Source organism: Dendrobium catenatum, unplaced genomic scaffold, assembly GCF_001605985.2.
Source record: "Dendrobium catenatum unplaced genomic scaffold, ASM160598v2 fragScaff_scaffold_819, whole genome shotgun sequence".
Lineage (NCBI taxonomy): Eukaryota > Viridiplantae > Streptophyta > Magnoliopsida > Asparagales > Orchidaceae > Dendrobium > Dendrobium catenatum.
In genome coordinates, this window is record NW_021319281.1 from 534,488 (window position 1) to 555,364 (window position 20,877).

The 20,877-nt window shown below is 35.2% G+C and overlaps 1 protein-coding gene across 3 annotated transcripts in view; it reads right to left on the reverse strand.

The window, feature by feature from the left end:
- Positions 1-1,564: 1,564 nt before the first annotated feature.
- The window catches only part of LOC110109818 (KRR1 small subunit processome component), a 30,134-nt gene continuing 10,821 nt past the window's right edge, over positions 1,565-20,877 (reverse strand). The window contains exons 5-13 of one of the 3 annotated variants that reach the window (XM_020841021.2): positions 13,226-13,282; positions 13,066-13,104; positions 12,870-12,974; positions 12,691-12,773; positions 12,510-12,591; positions 11,304-11,447; positions 11,139-11,210; positions 3,206-3,323; positions 1,565-1,739 (exon numbers count right to left, since the gene is read on the reverse strand). In XM_020841021.2, the coding sequence (XP_020696680.1) occupies positions 3,207-3,323; positions 11,139-11,210; positions 11,304-11,447; positions 12,510-12,591; positions 12,691-12,773; positions 12,870-12,974; positions 13,066-13,104; positions 13,226-13,282 (699 nt within the window). In that variant the 3' untranslated portion in view covers positions 1,565-1,739; position 3,206. Of the gene's footprint in view, positions 1,740-3,205; positions 3,324-11,079; positions 11,211-11,303; positions 11,448-12,509; positions 12,592-12,690; positions 12,774-12,869; positions 12,975-13,065; positions 13,105-13,225; positions 13,283-20,877 lie in introns of those variants that run through there. The other 2 variants (XM_028696700.1, XM_028696699.1) reach the window with 2 other exon arrangements.

Below are 20,877 nucleotides of genomic sequence, written 5' to 3' on the forward strand. Positions count from 1 at the left end.
ATAATTTCAATCAAGATAATTTCTAAAACATTACAAGTCGTATATCTATTTTTTTATTTATTTTTAATACTGTTTGAAATTAATAGAATAGAATGTATCTTAAATTTTTTGTATGAATTTTTTAAATAATGTTATATATATATATATATATATTTGAATGTGTTAAGTGTATATTATACATATTTTAGACTAAAGTTGATGATTATTAAAATTCATTGAGATTAAATTTAAATTTCAACGGCCGCGATAGCTATGTGATAGGGGAATTAACTATTTTTGTCATATAATTATTTATGCATTTATAAATATAATAATTTAATTTGTAAGATTTATTAATATATTGATTTGGTGTAAGCCTAAGCACATTACATTAGATATATTTTTGCAATTTAAAAATGTATATACTATGTGAATAAATATTTAAAATGAAGTATTAGATGTGCAAATGCATAGTGATATTTATGTAAGCTCTTTTATTTACTCATTAGAAAGGTTATAATTAATGTCATATTATTAGTTTGTAAATTTATAATTTAAAAAAGGCATGGAAGTAATTATGCATCATATATAATTATAACAGTTGAATTGGAAGTGTTATTAAATATTGTTTTATTTGTGTTAAATGATCTATCATTATTAAAGTTAATATAATTTTTGCATTAAAATTTATTCATTTTACATTTTAACGGCACGAAAAGGCATCTGAGGGAAAATTTCAAGAAAGTCATGTATGGGCATATCGGACATTAAATTTATGTGTCAAAGATGTACTTAGCCGGCAAAACAGATGACCTGCATACGTTTCAGACAAACATGATAGATATTCAAAATGTGAAACAAGGGGCCTACCAGTAGTAATCTGGCTGCTAAAATTTAAATTTAGACCCCACTGGGCTTAGATGGGTTGGTGGGCGTGCTTGGTTGGAAATCCCCGTCCCAAGTTTGAATCCCACGTGCATCTCATATGGCACGACAACTTAAGTGGTGAGAAAAGAACTGTAGGTCTTGCACATATGGGGTTGGTTGCTGGTAGACTCACCGAGGGATTAGTGGACATTGCCATGCGCGTCACAAGCTGACATGACAGCGGGCTAATACCCCCGTTCCAAAAAAAAAATTAAAATTTAAGCTTCAGCATTCTTAGTGTTTCTTAAAGCATCATTTTAGAATAAAAATTAAAATTTTTTAATTAGAAAGCTGTTTTAAGAAGGAATAAGAAAGCTGTCCCAAATGAAGCCTTAATCACAATAAATTTAATAAATCAAGTTTATTCTAAAATATTCATAATATATCCCTAAGTCATTCAAATTTGATTTCTTTTAACTTTAAAACAAATTTGATAAACAGACCCAATATGAGTGCCATACTTAGATTTTGATGAGTTCATAAAATTTCCAAGCTTTTTCAAAAGAATAATAAAAATGATAAGATTGGTCCAAGGAATAATAATGGCTCATTAGAATAAATAGTAGAGTTGGCAATAAAATATTAAGAACATAATCAAATAAAACAAAGGAAAAAGTAGTAAAATATGACCAAAACTTAAGTTAAAAGAGAGAGCAGAGCAGAGCAAGCAGACCTATGTCTCAATATATAGCTCAATAATGGTGCGATAAGAACTGACAATACATTCCTAAATGCATAAATAAAGCCCTGAACAATTTTTGGGAATTCTATAAAGCAGTTTTTTTTTATTTTGGTTTACTTTCCAACGCTACTTTGGACTATTTTTGATCCATCTGAATACCATAAAAGTTCATAAGAAACAAAAAATCAAAAAGCAGAAACACTACTAAAATTATCCAACAGCAGCTTCTTGAAGTGAGTGAGAAAAAGCAGAAACAAACAAGCCCCATATCCATCACCCAATCTATGAATCTACCAAAGTAAAATTTTAATTAAAATGTATAGAACTACATAAAAATGACCACATAAATTATTATGAAGACACAGTAGCCATCCCATGAATTGAACTGCTAACTGAACTGTAGATTTCTAACATGAAATGAGAACAAAATTCCAATGAATAGCACTAACTGTGCATGCTGAAGACTAACAGGTTCTCTTGGTTGCATACTGCAAATCAATAGCACTTTCTAGATGTGTAAAATTGGAGTAAACAATCGCACCAAATAATTGATTCCATCTAAACCTAAATTGTAGTTTTCTAAATGATTGAACGCCAGTAATTGTTTGCTTCAATGAGTCAGTCATGGCATAAAAAGGTGCATTTTAAAAGAAATTTGAACAAGTCATTCAAAATTTTCGTAAGGCTAACAACAATCTCACAAAACATGAGCAGCTATTATCAGAGGAGGTCCACTATTATAAGCCCGGGGGGCAATTACCACCCCCCCCCCTCCCCCCCCCCCCCCCCCCACTAAAAAAAAATTATTATATGATTATTTAGGTAATTTGTCCTCCTCCATCTATTTTGTAATATTTATTACAAGGATTTTTAGACAATTGCCCCCCTAAAAATTTTAAAATAATATGGTCCTTAGGCAATTGCCTCAACACAATTATATACGTTATGTAGAGATGTTATTGTTAGGGATCCAAAAATGTCCTTACAACCAAAATTAAAAAAGGACAAAAATATCCTTACAACCAAAAATCCAAAGAGAAATATCCTTACAAAGAGAAATAGTAAAGAAAATCAAGAATATCCTTACAATCCGAACCCCGCAAGGGGGCGCTGTCCCCTTGGACCCCCTACATATCTGCGAAGCGTACAACGATCAAGGATATGAACAAATAGGGGTCAAGGGGCAGCGCCCACGAAACAAATTTTGGTTGTAAAGATATTTATGAAAAAAAAAAAACTCTATAATTTGACTTATAAGCCCCCCCCCCCCCCCCCCCCCCCAACACACACACACACACACTCAATATTTGCTTCCTAATTTAATTGGTCAGTACATGTTTTCTCCACATATAGTGTATTTATTTATGACTCACGATCATATTCTCCATTAGATTCTTCTCTATGCAGATCAATCAACGCATAAGGAAATGGAGCTTACAATAAAAAAATTATGATTAATATTTGCCAATGTTCATTAATTTGTTGTTTAAAAAGCGACAAAGCCTCCTAACAGATGCAAAAGAGAGAAATATAGAAACTACTTTAGCACTTTTACCAGGACCTAAGACAGAGCTTATAGTAGAAAAGGTAGCTAAACAGAGGAAAGATAAAGTTAACCTTAAATAGGTTTGGAAGACTTGGGCTTCTTTGCAGGTCGATTTTCAGCATTGTGAATGTACGATTCAACGTTGATATTGTCATGTTTTTCGTGGTTCTTAAATTCCTTAGCCTTTTCCTGCATTTGAGGAAAGTAAGGCAATTCAGTAAAAACTTCGGGTTGAGCAGGCATGTTCAACAAATACATTAGAGCTTTCCAAAAGGATTAAAGTAGATGGATAAGCAAACAATAGTATAATCAAGTGAGCAGTTAAAATTTGCGAAAAAAAAAAAATGTTCATGAGATAATTATAAAAATTAAGATTTCTTTAATAGGGTGTTTATAATTTATCAACTGTAGCTGGAGTCTACATGAGAGAAAGTGCAAAACAAAACCCATTAAAAGTTTTTATAAATAAACCCTCGCAATACCTTGATTGAATTTTAGGAAACCCTAAATCTTTTTTAGTCTGCAGTTTTGGAGGCTTGCTCTGCAGGAAGACCCCAATGGCAATATTAGATTTGTGCTGTGAAACATAAACGAAGAGCTGTGGAAAATCCCCCAATAGGTAGGATTTTCAGATCCAATTCTCCCTCTATTCATCCATGATATTTTGTTATTTAAAGTAAATATGCTTATAAACTTTTTGGGCTATGGATCAATGGAGCAAACCTCTTGATTTAGAACTAAAATTAAGAAATAGGATTTGTGATAGAGCCTCTTATATAACGGGAATAGCCAACAGCAAGGAGCAAAGGTGAATGGTCCACCATCCTTTCCATCACTCCTATGATTGAGAGTTTTTCAAATGAGAAAATATGGCAGGGTTACGTAACATTAGATTTATATTATGTTCTGGCTTCTTAGCCTATTCTCAATTTTATAATACGCGTAATTTTTTTTGCAATACAAAACTTCAATAATCTATATGTATCAACAACATGAATAAGAAGCATTTAGCCCAGTATGTGGTATTTCAATAATCTATATATATCCTTAAATGAATAGAGATTCCAAATGAAAAAAAAAATTACTAGAAACATTCGTACGAGAACCCTTTTATAATATTTTTGCAACCTTTAAAATTTTTTTTCATTTGGAAATTGTGCTTAGATTTCAATGTAAAAGTTTATATGTATTGGCTCATACTATTTAAAATGATAAATTATAAATATCCCTAAGGTATAAACTATGCTTCACATCGACCCACATAAACACTACACTTAGGTCCCTAACCCTTTCTGAAATTTCATGCAAGTCCCTCAACTAGTTTCCAATCTTCAACTTGGCACTCATAACCCATTGTTATAAGTTTCGAGAATGCGGCCTATAACTGAATGTTAAATATTTTATCCGACCATAATGTTCTTCCCAACTTCTTAGAAAATTGAAAAAGGCAAACATTAGAGTAATATATTGTGAATTCTCATTAGAAAATAAGAAAAGATTTATACCAAAAAAAAATGCAAGCCAAAAAATCATTGACAAATATAAAAGCTAGAGCCTTCAAAAAATTTGACATGCGAGCAAAAAAATAAAACTAAAATAGAATGCGAGGAAAAAAAAATAAAACTTCAATAGAAAAAGGAAAATGGATTAAACTGTGAATCCACTTCAAAACATTAGACAAGAACAAAAACTCAAATGATGCAAATCATAGCTCTTAACCAATGAGCATAGCTCATGTGCCAGTGATAACATCCACAAGTGCAAGGTAGGGGTTGACTGAGCGAGGGGCTCCAAGTAAGAAAAATCTCAACAGATTATAAGAAAATCCTACACAAATACATACCAAAAATCCAAAAGTAGGGACAAGAATGATGGGGGAATCAACATAATTAACTCAATTTAAAATCCACTTGCATCGGATATGAGAACATCCTTATGTTTATGATGAAATGCTGCAATAGTTACGATGTCATCCTTGTTTTTATAGTGTTCCATGGTTTAAAATTGCGCAATATGAGGCTCGCCTTGAGGCCCGCCTTTGCGCATTTCTAGTAAAAAGTGCCTCGATGCTTACGCCTCGAGTTTTTTTAATGAGTCTTGCGCCTCAATTTGGTTGAGGCCCGCCTCGCCTCACCTCACTGGCATAAGACTTACACCTCTCGCTATATATATTAAAACTTACATAAATCTTGAAGTAAATGCCCGACATTGGACTCTATAGGAGAGGAGGAAGGGGAGAGAGCAGCTCACCATAATGATGATTCAAATGAAGAACCTCTTAGTGATGACAGTGCTGATGACTTATAAGTTCTTATGTGATATGTCATTGTTATTTATTTTTGGAAATTGAATTATATGTTAATGAAAATAATACTAGGATTTGGGAAAGATAGAATTTTGAGTTGAACTATATTTCTTGTTATCTTATTATTGAGATATTTTGATTTCACTTCATAACTTATGTTTTTTTATATTTTATATTATTCACTCATTAGTATATAAAAAATTTATCATTTTATGTTTACGCAATCTTTTGATTTTGAGGCTTACGCCTCAAAACGTCTTAAGGCTTACGCCTCGCCTCACAAATGAAAAACACCTCAATACCCGAATACGCAATTTTAAACATTGTAGTTTTCAAGATGTATATAATCACTGTTATGGGGTGTGCATGAAATAATGTGAAATATATTTGTTCGATGTAGATATGTTAACTCAGGGGAGGATAATATGATCTTTTCAGGTGTTAGTTAGAATAACAATTGTAGCCAACGTTGACAAGCAATTCCCTTAGGGATTCAGTAAGCCACAAGGTGTATGATAGGAAATAGTTACCTCCAAGCAAAAAATCTGCTGTCTTCAGATGAAAAACAGCAATTGAGCAGCAACAACTTGAGAAAAATTGTAGAATTCTGAGAGAAACGCGATAGATTCAACTAAACAACAAAGAAAAACAGCAATGATACAACTTTCTTTAATTTGAGAGGAAGAAACGACTCTAAGAATCTCTAGCCAAACGACTAGAGCCCAAGCACCCAAGAGATCTCAATTTTTTGTTCTAATTCAAGATGATCCCCAAACCCTAACAAGAGAGACTAGTTAAAGCAAAAAGGAACATTATATTATCCATAAACAGCCCCTAATTCAAATTTTTCCTCTCAAACAGTGTTTAATTAAGCCTTGGGCCCCACCAAAACTTCCGCCCCCCTCTAATGTCCGCCCCTCCCTGTTTTGGACCGACAAGTGTAAACAAGAACCGGTCCAGGTCAAACATTACCCCCTTCCCAAAGACTCACCTTGTCCTCAAGGAGAAATGAAGGAAACTGATATTTCACACTCTCATACGGTTCCCAAGTAGCATCAAATTCAGGAAGGTCTCTCCACCTAATAAGCACTTCTTTGTTTCTCTTTTTATCTGATATGACCCCTCGTAGCTCCAGTGGTTCCAATATTACTTCCAACTCCTCTATAAGTGTAGCTGGCAAATTCATACTAGCTGCATGCTCCCCTAGAGCTCTTCTCAATTGCGAAACATAGTTTATGACTCCTTTTAAAGTGCTTTATGGAAGAGACCCCGCACACAAAATTGTTAGTCATCTGAGAAGCAGAATGGTACGAAGTATTGTACCAATACTCAACCCACGCTAACAATTTTGCCCAAATCCGCGGTGTTTCAGTAGTAAAACACCTCAAATAAGTCTCCAAACTTCAGTTTACCACCTCTGTTTTTCCGTCTGTCTGTTGATGGTAGGCGATGCTTCTCTTAAGAACAGTACCTTGCAACCTGAACAGTTCCCTCCAAAACTAGCTGAGGAAAACTTTGTCTCGATCTAACACAATCAACTCAAGAATCCCATGCAGTCAAAACACTTTCCTGATGAATGTTGCCGCCACTAACACTGTGGTGTATGGATGTCGTAAGAGTATGAAATGTGCATACTTACTAACTCTGTCAACCACCACCATGATGATTGTGTACCCCTCCAATCATGGTAGGCCATCGATGAAATCCATGGACACTTCCTCCCATACTTTGTTTGGAAGTGTCAAGGGTTGTAGTAGTCTTCCTGAAGCCATTGTCATGCATTTGTTTCTCTAACACACTTCACACTTCACCACCATCTCCTCAACATCATTATGCATCCTCTTCTAGTAAAGCTCAGCCACCAGCCTCCTATATGTCTTCTCCCCAGAATGGCCTCCAACTACACTGTCATTGAACTCCTTCAGCAAGTGGGGGATATGTATGGAAGTTTGTGGCATCACAAACCTCCCTTGATGCAACAGTCTCTCCCCCTCAAGATAGTACCATGGATGGCTACTCTAATCTTCCTCAACTCCTCCCTAATCTTCCTCAACTCCTCAGTCTGCATACTTTCTTCCTTGATGGCCCCCCAGTCTACCATCAGTGATATTGAAACTGCCAACTCCTGAACCTCTCCAACACACCTTGATAAGGCATTAACTGCTTTATTTTTCAAACCAGGCTTGTACTGAATCTAAAAATCATAGCCTAATAGTTTGGACAACTATCTCTGATGCTCCCCAGTCACCATCCTTTGCTCTAACAAGTACTTCAAGCTCTTATGATCCGTTCGAAAAATGAAAAGCCTGTCCAGCAGGTAAGGGCGTCATTTCTAAATGGACAAAACAATAGCCATCAGTTCCCTCTCATACACCGACTTCAACCTGGCCCTGGTGGACAGGACTTGACTAAAGTATGCTATAGGCTTGGGATTCTGCATGAGTACTACCACGAACCCATATTCGGACACATCTGTCTCCACCACAAAGATTTTGCTAAAATCAGGAAGAGCTAAAATTGAAATTATAGTCATGGTTTTCTTTAATCTCTCAAAAGCCTGAGTCGTTGCATCTCCCCTGAAGAAGTTGTCTTTCTTCTCGGTTAAGGGCCAAGCGATAGTACTATAATCCCTCACAAATCTTCGATAGTAACCAGTCAGTCTTAGGAAACCCCTCAACTCCCTTAGGTCCCTGGGAAAAAGGTCATTTCTGCATTGCCTCAATTTTTGTTTGGTCAGCCGCCACTCCTTTATGGGACACTACATGTCCCAAGTACTCCACACTAGCCTGGGCGAAGCTATACTTTTTTAGGTTGGCCCTCAGCTGATGTTCCTGTAGAACTCTTAAAATCACCTTCAAGTGCTCCAGATGCTTCACCTCAGTTTTGTTGTACACCTGTATGTCATCAAAAAACACTAGAACAAACTTCCTGAGGTACTGCCGGAACACCCTGTTCATCAACTACTAGAAATTAGCTGAGGCATTAGTAAGCCCAAATGGTATTACCAAAAACTCATAATGCCCCTCGTGTGTTCTGAAAGCGGTCTTTGAAATGTCTGCCTCCCTTATTCAGATCTGATGGTACCTTGATTTCAAATCCAGGTTGGAAAACACCAAGGCCCTATGCAGTTCATCCAAGAGCTCATCAATCACAGGAATAGGGAACTTATCTGGCACTATCCCCTTCTGTAAGGCTCTGTAGTCCACAGAAAACCTCCAACTCCCATTCTTTTACTTAACCAGTAGGACTGGACTAGAGAAAGGACCCACACTTCACCTGATGATCCCAGCCTCTAGCATCTCACAGATCAATTTCTCAATCTCATCCTTCTAAATCTAACAATAATGATACATAAGAACACTAATCGGCGACACCCCTTCCTTCAAAGTAATGGCATGCTCCAGCTCCCTCTGGGGAGGTAGGCCCTAGGAGGTTGAAAAACCTCAATGAAATGTTGTATGAGTGGTCTCTCCCTCCTCCTCCAGTCTGACCCCCTCCAAGAGATGCAACTCCACCAAATATCCTCATCTATGGTCCTGATCAGAAACTTAAGAGGTACTTAAGTCTTAAACAACCCTGCATCACCCTGAATCACCATTCTTTTCCCCCCAACCACCAGTTCCATCCTCAATGTTCCCCAATTAACCTTGATATCTCCCAAGATCTGTAACCACTTCATCCTCAAAAATGACATTAGTGCTTCACAACTCCAAGGGAAGAAAATCATCCCTCACCTGTATCCCCCGAATGCTCAACACCACTCCCCTACAAACTCCCCTATCCATTTCCACCATTCCCATGCCCATCATCACCCCATAGCCCCTTGTATCTACTAATTTCACCCCCAGCATATCAACTTTCTAGGTGGAGATTAAATTATGGGTTGCCCCACTGTCTATCAACACCACCACCTCTCTATCAGTTATCTCTCCCTTCGCTTTCATGGTGCGATTCAAGATGAATCTCCCCACTGAGTTTAGGGAGACTTCTGCCACATCCATGTGTAATTTCTCCTCTTCCTCCACCTCTAACCCACTCTCACCTCCCTCTTCAGCTTCCTCGTCATCACAAACAGTGAGAACCTGAAAAATTTGATCCTTGCACCTATGCCCTCATACTCATCTCCTCCCTAGAAAGTGGTTCTATATGTGACATTTTGTCATCTCCCTCAAGGATCTCCACTTACGGATTCTCCCTCCCCTTAAACGGCTTCGGATTTCCTCCTCTCCCATAGCTTCCAATGGTCTCCATTACTTCCGATGTCACCGGATTTTATTTGTCTTCAAACATCTTCTACAAAATGTCTTCCAAGGTGGCAAAACTTCCATCCATTTTTTCATAGATGGATGCAAACTGCTTCTGAAAATCAGAGGTTTTCACCTTGAAATCTGACTTTAATTGACATATTTCTCCCTCCAACACTTCAACATTCCTTCCGGGCATTGATAACCCTTAGATCGATGGGCTCTGATACAAATTTGATAGGAAGTAGTTACCTCCAAGAAGAAAATATGTTGCCTTCAGACGAAAAATAATAATTGAGCAGCAGCAACTTGAGAAAAACTATAGAAATCTAGAGAAACGATGGATTCCACTAAAGAACAAACAAAAACAGCAACGATACAAGTTTCTTCAATTCGAGAGGAAGACAACTAGAGCCTAAGCACCCAGGAGATCTCAAATTTTTTATTCTAATTCAAGATGATCTTGAAACCCTAACAAGAGAGACTAATTAAAGTAAAAGGAACATTACATAATCCCTAAACAGCCCCTAATTCAAATTTTCCCTCCCAAACAGAGTTGAATTAAGCCTTGGGCCCCACCAAGGCTTCCGCCCCCCTCTGATGTCCGACTCTCCTTGTTTTGGACCAGTGGGTCTAGACAAGAACCGGTCCAGGTAAGGTCTAACAGTGTAATAGTGATCAGCCCTCAAAAGCTGAATGAGTGGCTGTCTCCATAATAGCAAATGGCAGCAACACTTGAATAGTTAATGTATATGAAGATAAGGTTTGAATAGGAGTTCGCATACCATCCCAGGTGGCTGGTACCAATAGTGGCCAGCTTGGCAGTTGCCAAAAAAGTGATCTGAATTCCAAACTTACTAGCATACTGAAATATATCCATGTATGGTGGCAGCATATAATGCACCAAAATTGGTGTCATTGTGGCAGTGCAATTTACCAGGGATGTAAGTATATGGGGTATTTATGAGACTGTATTCATAGATCTCTACTAAAAGATGCTTGTGCTCATGCCTACATTTTAGATTTCAGATACTCAATAGCTTCGAGTTGTCATAGAAACCTTGGATGATATACTCAAGCTTCCTTAAATCATTCCAAAATTTTGGTAAGTTTTCCTCAATAGGAGATAATAATTTCTTAAATTTCTTTTATTTCTTTTTCATAAGTTTGAGTTGAACAAGTAAATAGTTTTCCCAGAGATTTCTATTCTGCAATTGTAGGGTAGTTATGAGTTCTACTACTACTATATTTTCCTTTTTAAATCATCCTACTTAATCACTTAAATTATTATGTCTAATGGTTTCTGCTAAATATTACAATGTAAATCCACTGGGGTGTTTCATAAACTAATCACATTCTCAAAGGTTAATCAAGAAGGAAGAGAGTTACTTAGCACTCCAATCATCAATATTTTAAAATTTTAAGTAACAAAAATAAAAGAAACGCTCCACAAACCTTTAAAGACTTGGCTATAGAAGCCGCATCATGCGTCTCATTATCAGACTTCATATAATTACTGGTGATTTCCTGCAACATATTAGAAAAATACATTGAATTACTTTCTGGAAGAACAATATTGCAGTTCTGATAAGCTAAAAGGCTACTCATAAATGCCAGAACCTTAGGGGGTACAAATGCTGCTGCTCTTTTTCTCCTGTTTTCAGCCGTCTTCTCCGCCTGCTTCTCCAGTTTCTCTTGCCACTTTTTGTCTGATTTCTTTTTGTCGCTCAAGAAATACTCACCACTCTCAAGTTGTAGGTCAATCTGTAACACAATAATTTCAGTAAAAACTCTATTCACAAATTGATCAATCAATTAAACTTATATAAATAACATACCCACTACAAGAAGAAAAAGGAAATGACAAAAGGAATGTTTGAAAAGAAATTTTATGTGAAAAAAGGATTCTTCCATGTGAATATAAAATTCATTAAAATACTCTACCGTCAAACAAATACCCATGACGACTTAATTATATGAAATGAGAAAAACAAAATTCATATTCTGCTAAAATGCATTTAACATAACTTCAAAAATAAACCCACCAGTCCACATGGATGCAACGCACTTTTCAGTTCATAGAATTATCACGCATATGTAAAATGACAAAGGCATCGCAAAACCATTCTTGTTAGCTGACAGAGAACAAGGATTTGAAATATAATAATTTGTATTTAGTTTTTGGTTAGACTCCTGCATAGATTTCAAGGGTGATGTCAGGTAGACATCATCAGCCACTCGTCAACAGACAATGGCACTCTTGAATCTTAAATTAAAATCATACAAATTTAAATTAACTAGTGTGACCAAGTTTTAATAATTTTTCCGAAGTGTTATTAAAAATAAAAATGAACTAGAAACAATAGATACAAAATAGCATATTAGTTGAGAACAAACAATGTCAGATGCTTTCGTGAAGAATTTATAACTAAAACAGGAGAAAAAAATGATAGAACACTAATAATTAGTTTCACTAAAAGCTAAAGAACATGATGAGTGGTATCAGAAGATTTGCAAACATTTGCACTGAATTAGACAATCAGCAAACGTAACACAGTAACCTCATTACAATGATTTTGACAATTATCAAACAAGATTAAGTAATCAAAAATAATAACATAAACCTGACTGCCATGTTCGAGTTAAGGTAGACAATTAATTATTGCTTGGTTGGCTAACAAACTTACAATAAGAGATATCAAATCAACAATTGTCAATTTAAGGAAAAGTGTTTAACGGAGAAGTTTCCATCTTTCAACTAATTCTGTTTTATTCCATGCAACAGAAAAGACAATTAAAAAAAAACATTGGAAGCAATCATTTTACCTTGCTTGGTTGTTGGGGAGGAGGGAAAGGAGTATAAGGTTTCTTCTCCTTGCTCTTGACTTTTCTTTGCTTAACATTCTTCCTGGAAAAACAAATAAATAAGTTTTCGAAAAAGAACTTCAACCTGTGCTTGAAATAAGATTAACAAAGTTCATTACTAAAGAGCCTCCGAGTTTCATACTTCTTGAACTTCGGGAGAAACCTATCCCAATTCTCATTGGCAAGGGCTGGATTTTTGGCAAGTTCACGCTTCATCAAAAGAGTCTGTCTTTGACAATAAAAAATATTCAGCAATAGCAAATGTAATATAACACGGTTTTAATATATATATATATATATATATATATTACAAAATTTCACCTTGATGTGGTAAACAGGATGTTGAGCATTCTGAATGCAATCTTCTACAATCCTCCTGACCTGTTTGAGACCCTTGAATGAACCCATAGCTGCAACTGTATTCCCCTACACATTTAAAGAGTATCAGACACCTCAAAATCACAATCTCATGCAGCGTAACAGATATATAAGATAAAAGAAAAGGTAAAACAATTACCTGGACTAAAACATAGCACCCGGTCAAAATCTCAATGGCCTGAATCACGCATTAGTAAAATAACAGATGAAAATGGAATGCTTGTGCCAAAAGAATTGCATGAACAGGAGTGATTCATATTATGTTAGAAGTTACAACAGCATTCAAAGAAATAACACACCTTTAGTGTGGACAGGTTAGGGCCTAGCAGGCGTTCCCGCCGTCTGACAAAACGTTCCTGCAAGATAAAAGATTCAATGCATATTTTTTCCTTAATTATAAAACTACCTACCTTGTCATGACCTGATAACCCCATCCATCTTCTAAAATGAAATCAATCTATCAATCTATCTAAAATTAATTATTAAAACTGCAATTAAATATGAAACCTTGTGCAAAAAGAACAGAACTGTATATAACCAATACAAAGGGATGCTAATAAACACTTATATGAATATTAATTGGCTGAATAAGAAATTATTTAGCTATTACAAATTCAAGAATTCCAAGCCAGATACAAAATATTCCAATTGTTCTTCATTGTATATTAATATCAAAAAAAAAAATTGGAAAAAGAGAGAAGTCCTGGACTTAGAAGAGATCACATCTTATAAATGTCTTAGTAAATATTAAAAATGACTTTATACTTGGTGAATGAGGTTTCTTTTGTCTTCTCTTCCATCATTACTCAGTATCAATAGTAATATTATTTGGGTCATCCTCCTCCACCAACAATACTTTGGGATTTGTTACTATCGCCATCTTATTCAAGTTTGAATGCAATGCATGTACAACAACATCAAGCCTTTGTCCCACTACGGGAGGTCGGCTACATGAATCCTTTTTCGCCATTGTGTCCGGTTAAAAGTCAAATTCTCATTTAAATCTAATCAAGAAAGGTCATTTCTAATATTTTCTAACCAAGTCTTTTAAGATCTACCTCTACCTTTCTTTAACCTAAGTCAAATCTAATACCTCAACTTTCCTAACCAGGTCATCAGAAGGCCTCCGTTTAATGTGACCAAACCATCTAAGCCGATTCTCTCTAATCTTATCTTCCACTGGAGCTACTCCAACCTTTTCATGTATATGCTCATTTCGTATCCTATCTCAAAGGGTCAAGCCACTCATCCACCTAAGCATCCTCATCTCTGCAACACTTAACTTAGTATTATGCTTCTCTTTTAATGGCCAACATTCGGCATCATAAAGCATTGCAGGTCTCACCACCATCTTATAGAATTTTTCCTTAAGTTTTAGGGGGACTTTTCTATCGCACAATAAGTCCGATGCATTCCTCCACTTCAACCATCCATCTTGAATTCTACTGATAATATCCCCATCAATTTCACCATCACTCTAAACAATAGATCCAAGATATCTAAAACAAGTACTCTTATTAATGACTTGATCGCCCAAATTCACAATCCCCTCACTAGGTCTATTGCTACTAAAATTACACTCCATATATTCAGTTTTAGATCTACTCAAGCGAAAACCTTAAGACTCTAAAGTTGACCTCCATAATTCAAGTTTACCTTCAACTCCCTCTCTAGTCTTATCAACAAGAAGAATATCATCAGCAAAAAGCATACACCAAGGTACGTCCTCTTGCAAATGTCTAGTGAGAACATCCATGACTAAAGCAAAAAGATATGGACTTAAGGCTGATCCTTGATGTAATCCAACTGAAATAGGAAAATATTTGGTCAAACCATCTTGTGTTTGAACACAAGTAATAGCTCCTGCATACATATCTTTAATAAAAAAAAATGATTTGAATATAAGCATTATTAACTCCTTTCTTTTCAAGAACTCTCCATAGCACTTCTCTTGGAACTTTATCATATGATTTCTCTAAATCAATAAACATCATATATATATCCTCCTTATTCTCTCTATATTTCTCCATCAAACCTCTCAATAAATGTATGGCTTCCATACTAGACCTATCTGGCATGAATCCAAATTGATTTTGAGAAACATTAGTATCCCACCGCAACCTACGCTCCATAACTCGTTCTCATAGGTTTAAAGAATGACACATTAACTTAATTCCTCTTTAATTCACACAATCTTGTGCATCACCTTTATTCTTAAAAATAGGAATTAACACACACATTCTCCACTGATCTGGCATCTTTTTAATCTTCAAAACAGTATTAAAAAGTTTAGTAAGCCAAGAAATTCCTTTATCTCCTAAGCATTTCTACATCTCTATTGGAATATCATCAGGTCCAACAGCTTTTCCACACTTCATTTTCTTTAACGTCTCTCTAATTTCGATTTTACTTATAAGCCGATAAAAACAAAAATCTTTATTTTCATTTAAGGTGATGAAGTCACTAAAGTCAATCGTATTTTCACATTCTTCATTAAAAAGTTTAGCAAAATATCTCATCCACCTTTGTTGAATATCATCTTCTAAAAAAAAGTACTTTTTGATCTTCATCCTTAATACACTTCACTTGAACTAAATCCTTACAACTTTTATCTCTTTGTTTGACTAACTTATGCATATATCGTTCTTCCTCTTTAGTATCTAATCTATTATATAAATCATTAAAAGCTAAGCTCTTTGCATTGCAAATAGTTTTCTTAGATTCCTTACGAGCCTCTTTATAGCTTTTTCAATTATCAGAATTTTTATATCTAAACCAATGTTTATAACAATTCTTTTTTTATCTTTTCTTGCACATTTGGATTACACCACCAATTATTTTTACTATTAAAAGATTTTCCCTTCAAAACTCCAAACACACCTTTTCCAATATTCTTAATATCACAAGTCACTTTTTCCCACATAATATTAACATCCTCATGCACAGACAGAATCTTAAGATCTAAAATCTTACTCTCAAAAATACTTTTATTAATATTCTTTAAATGCCCCCATTTAATCCTATAAAATCGTTTTACTTTATTTTTTATTTTTTGTTCATTTATCTTAAAGAAAAAAACTAATAATCGATGTTGGATACATAAAATTTCACTCGGAATAACTTTACAATCTTTGTAATCTAAACGATCTAATTTTGTTATAACAAACTAATCAATCTGCGTTTTACTATATCCATTTTTATAAGTGGTAAGATGCTCATCTCTTTTCTTAAATAAGGTATTAGCTATTAAGAAATCATAAGCTAAAAAAAATCTAATATAATCTTACCACCTTCATTTATCGTTCCAAACCCATGGCCACCATGTATGCTTTTAAAATTATATATCTCTCTACCAACATGCTCATTTAAATCTCCTCCAATAAAAGCTCTATATTCAAGAGGTATATTTTGTATTAATTATTCTAAGTCATTCCAAAATTTTAATTTTGAACTCATATCCAAACCTACTTGAGGAGCATAAGCACTTATAATATTAACAATCTTAGCATCAACAACAAATTTTAAAGCTATAATTCTATCTCTAATTCTATTAATTTTTATAACATTATCCTTAAAACTCTTATCTATAATCACACCTACACCATTTATAGTACGACTTCTACCCGAATACCATAGTTTATATCCTAAACTATTAATCTCCTTAGCTTTCTCACCAACTCATTTAGTTTCCTGAATGCACATAATATTTATCTTCATATGAATCATAATATTTATTAATTCCATTAATTTTCCTGTAAGGGAGCTTATATTCCAAGTTCATATCATAATTTTGATTTCATGGACTAGCTTCTTTGCTCACATCCATCCTTGATGTGGGAACTCTTGCCTATTTAACACTGTACCCGAGCACCGGTGCAGCGACCCTTGCACACTTGACACTGTATTTAAACAATACAGCACGTCGTTTTCAGGGGACGCCCTAACATTAACACAATTTTTTAAAAGATTCCTTTCATGATTATTCGACAAGTTTTACGCTAGCTGTCGACTACCTAACGCAACCCTCCACTTTCTTCATCCAAGACTTGGGACCTGGCCGGCAACGGCAGTGTTAGACACATTCTAGTGGTGCAGCCTATCTTAATCAAGCATCTTCACGGATTGTCTTCCTCAATCTTAAGCACAAGTTTTCTTCATTGATCACCTTTGCAGCTACATGGATTCATCTTCGCCCATCCTCCTAGTTGCATCTTGGAGTCAAAATGTTTATTTGCAAGCCTGTTTTAGTTTTTTTTTTTTTTTTTTCTTCATAGCAATTTCACACTCATCCAGAATCTTCATAGCAGCCGTATACCTTTCAAATTATTTCTTTGCAACAAATACATAGGCTCACAACCTTAATGCTCTTTAGCATTGATCCCCCAACCACCTCAACTCTTAGACCACTATGTTCCCACCACATCCCTAGCATCCCAATCAAATCTTCCAATCTCTTCCGCACTTGTTTCCTTATTTTTCTTCTTTTTCTTATCAAGCTAAAAATTATTACATCTTCATATTTGTTAATCTCATATTTTAAGCTTTCCAAAATTAAATATTGATTTATAATATTAATAATAAGGTCTAGGATTGTATTCATTGGTGAGCTACTCGTCTTAAGTTCTTAGTTCTTTTTATTATATAATAGAGAATGACTCGATAATGACTCAAGAATGACATTGATGCAATAGGTAATGATCCTAATGTGGATGATAATAAGCCATTGCGGAAGTCTGTTATCAAATTTGACAATGTAAATGAAATAGGAGAAGAGGAAATATACATTTTAAATGTTAGTTTTGAAAGTACAGGAGAACATTTTATAGGAGTAGAACTCACTTGTTTGGACAATCCAGGGAAGGCACTCAATCAAGTTTAGAAATAACATTCACGCAACAATGGATGATTTTGGAGGGTGCCATTAAAGAGAGAACATATGCTTGTGGTAACAATGAGCATAGTAGTTAATGTGTTAATTATAATTAATTATACATCATCAATGTGCACATATAGTCACATTTCGTGAGATTATTTTAAAGAGGGCATTGGCGTTGCCCTTTTATAGAATTTTTGACACTACAGATAATGTTGACATAGACAAATATATGACAACTTGCAATAATTGATGAATATTATTATTTACACGTTATTTACAAATGATAATTGTCATACAAGATAAATATTTCTTTGGTCATCAAGCATTTGTTTTTCTTTTTTTATTATTAAGATTTTTATCAACAGGTGTATGATATAACATATGATGCCATCGATAGAAAACAATGTCATTAATTTAATTATATATTAGGAACACCACCATGAACAAGCACCAACCTTTAGTCAGCACCATAGTCTTGGATGACCATATCATCTAGCACCCTTAGAACCTCAATTATCCCCAAAGTTAGTGATAGGGTCAACATTACACCTCTACTATCCGTTGTCACTTTTTCTGTATGACCGATATTGAATTTAATGTGGCAGACATGCTTATCTGTTATATTGAAAATTTGACTACCATTAGGAACCCTAGGGCACGTCGTATGCAAAACCTAGCACTATGACACATTATAGCTTACATATTAGATGTGAAATACAACCTGATGTATCATACCCCAACGGGACCGCTTCCCCGCCTTCTTAACCAACAACTCCTAATATCATCTACAACAAACGCCGTAGGCCAGCACCTATAGTGGATATTCCCGACTCAAATGAGGGAAGAGGAGCACCAACACCCAAGGCACCAACCTACGAAGCACCAGCACCCGAGGCACCAGCATACGTAGCACTAGAACCCACCTTCCAGACATCATCTTTTGACTCTTTGATTCAGCCATTTGATAGCCTGAAGATGAGATTGGAGACGCACATTCAGAAGTCCACCTTACGTTGGGAGAAGCAACATGAGACAGATCGTGCATGGTTCCAAGAGCAGTTCTCGTCCCTACACTGCTACTTTCAGCCGCCAGCACCGCCACTTGATCAAGGTCCACTTGACGAGTAGTTTGTTGTTTGCATTTTTTTTACTGTACTTTGAGTTTTAGTATATTCTTTTTCATATATTGTAATATGTTTTTAGTTACTTTTTTAGGTGATATCAAAAAGGGAAGTAGGGAGTTGAATTGGTTGTACTATATACTTTTTTACTAGTGCATTTTGTTTCCTTTCAGTATTTATAATATGGCATTTCTTTTAAAAATTAAAAATAAAAAAATAAAATAAAATGTATGTTTAAAAAAAACTATAAAAAATGTGTTTTTTTTAAAATAAAATAAAATAAATAAAAAATTAAAAATCACATTTTTTTTAAATAAGTCATTTAATGAGGGGGAGAACTTAGCTGGGAATTGAATATGAAATTTGTAAATTTAAATCTCAATCAATAATGTTTGTCATCACAAAAAGAGAGAGATTATTACAATCCGGGAGCACAAACTTATGTATTGATAATTACAAATATTACTGGATGATCATTGATGCAATCATAATTTATGTATTTTCATTTTTTGAATATTGAACAATAGTTTTCAATTTAGTTTTATATTTTTATTAGCTATCCAATGATGGGAAAGCATCCAATGATCATGGTAGGTTGTGCTTGGGCTTGGTAGACCTTGGTTTGCTAGCTTGATGGGTCCTTGGGCTGATGATGGTTCTCGGTTTGAGCTTTTCTCTTTAAATTGTTAGCTCATTAATGTGGAGCTGAAGTTTAGTTCAATCATTGGGAGATTTATTGAACTACCTAGCTCATTAATCTAAAAAGATATGCTCTTAAGACTTGGATTCATTTTGGAGTGGACTTGTCTTTTCTCCTCCCCCCTTTTCTTCTCATTTCTCTGTGCTGGGTGATTTTCGTGCTCTGCCCCTTGGGTTTCCGAGTATGACTCTTGGTTTCCTGTGCTTGGAAGAATTCCCGTGCCTTTGCCCCTTTGATTTCGCGGTTGGCTCTTTGGTTCCGTGCTGGGTAGCTCGGTTCTGCGGTACCTTGCTTGGTTCCGTGGATTTCTTTTCTCTGTTTTGCTGCACCGCTTAGGAATTGTATTGAGGCTGTTGGCCTTTCATTCCCTTAATATTATTGGCTTATTGGGTGGTGCTTTGGTTGTTGTGTTCTCCTCTCTTGCCTATATATTGGAGATGTATTTTGAGGGGAAAGAAGGTTGAAAATTGTTGAGCTTTGTCTCTTTAAAAACCTGAGGGTTTTCTTCTTCTTGGAAAAGCTTGAAAGCTTTGTCCACTTCTTCTTCTCCTCTATCTGGGCTTCTTACCTCTTTCTTCTCTATGCAAGTTCCACTCCATTTGTATCCTTCTTCTTGAGCTGAGGTGATGTTTGTTGGCTAATTTGGGAGCATTTGCTAGAGTTTGGATTGGACGTTTGGACTATCTTGCTGTGGTGGACCATCGGTTTGCTAGCCCTGAGCACATATTTTACTTAACCTACATTTCGATGCATGTGAGGAAACCGTTCTGTCGGTTGTTCTGAGGATAGCGACTTTTTTAATTACTTTTGTTTCTCTTGACTTCTCTTCTAGTTTTTGTCCGTCGGTTTTGTGCTAATATATGATTTCTACTATTTGAATCGAGTTTGGTTATAGTTTTGCCCATTGTTCTCCTTGTTTGGCTTTTCTAATCTAGTGTACTTGCATCAATCATTTACTTATTCTTGCTTTATATATTGCATATTTTCTTATGTGTAATAAATCATTTCAGATACAACATACACCGAGCAAAATTGAATAATAAGGATTCCATATAGTGCAACGTCGGGGTCTAAATGAGTCTGTATTTGATAGTGAATACTTTTTTATTTTTTTAATCATTTTATGTATTATGTGTATGTTGACTAAGCAATTGAACACACTCACAAGGGGGAGAGAAATTAGGTACTTGAATTTTTTTGTTAATCATATTGTATAATCTATAACATATTCTACAATCTATTCAAAAAAGAAAA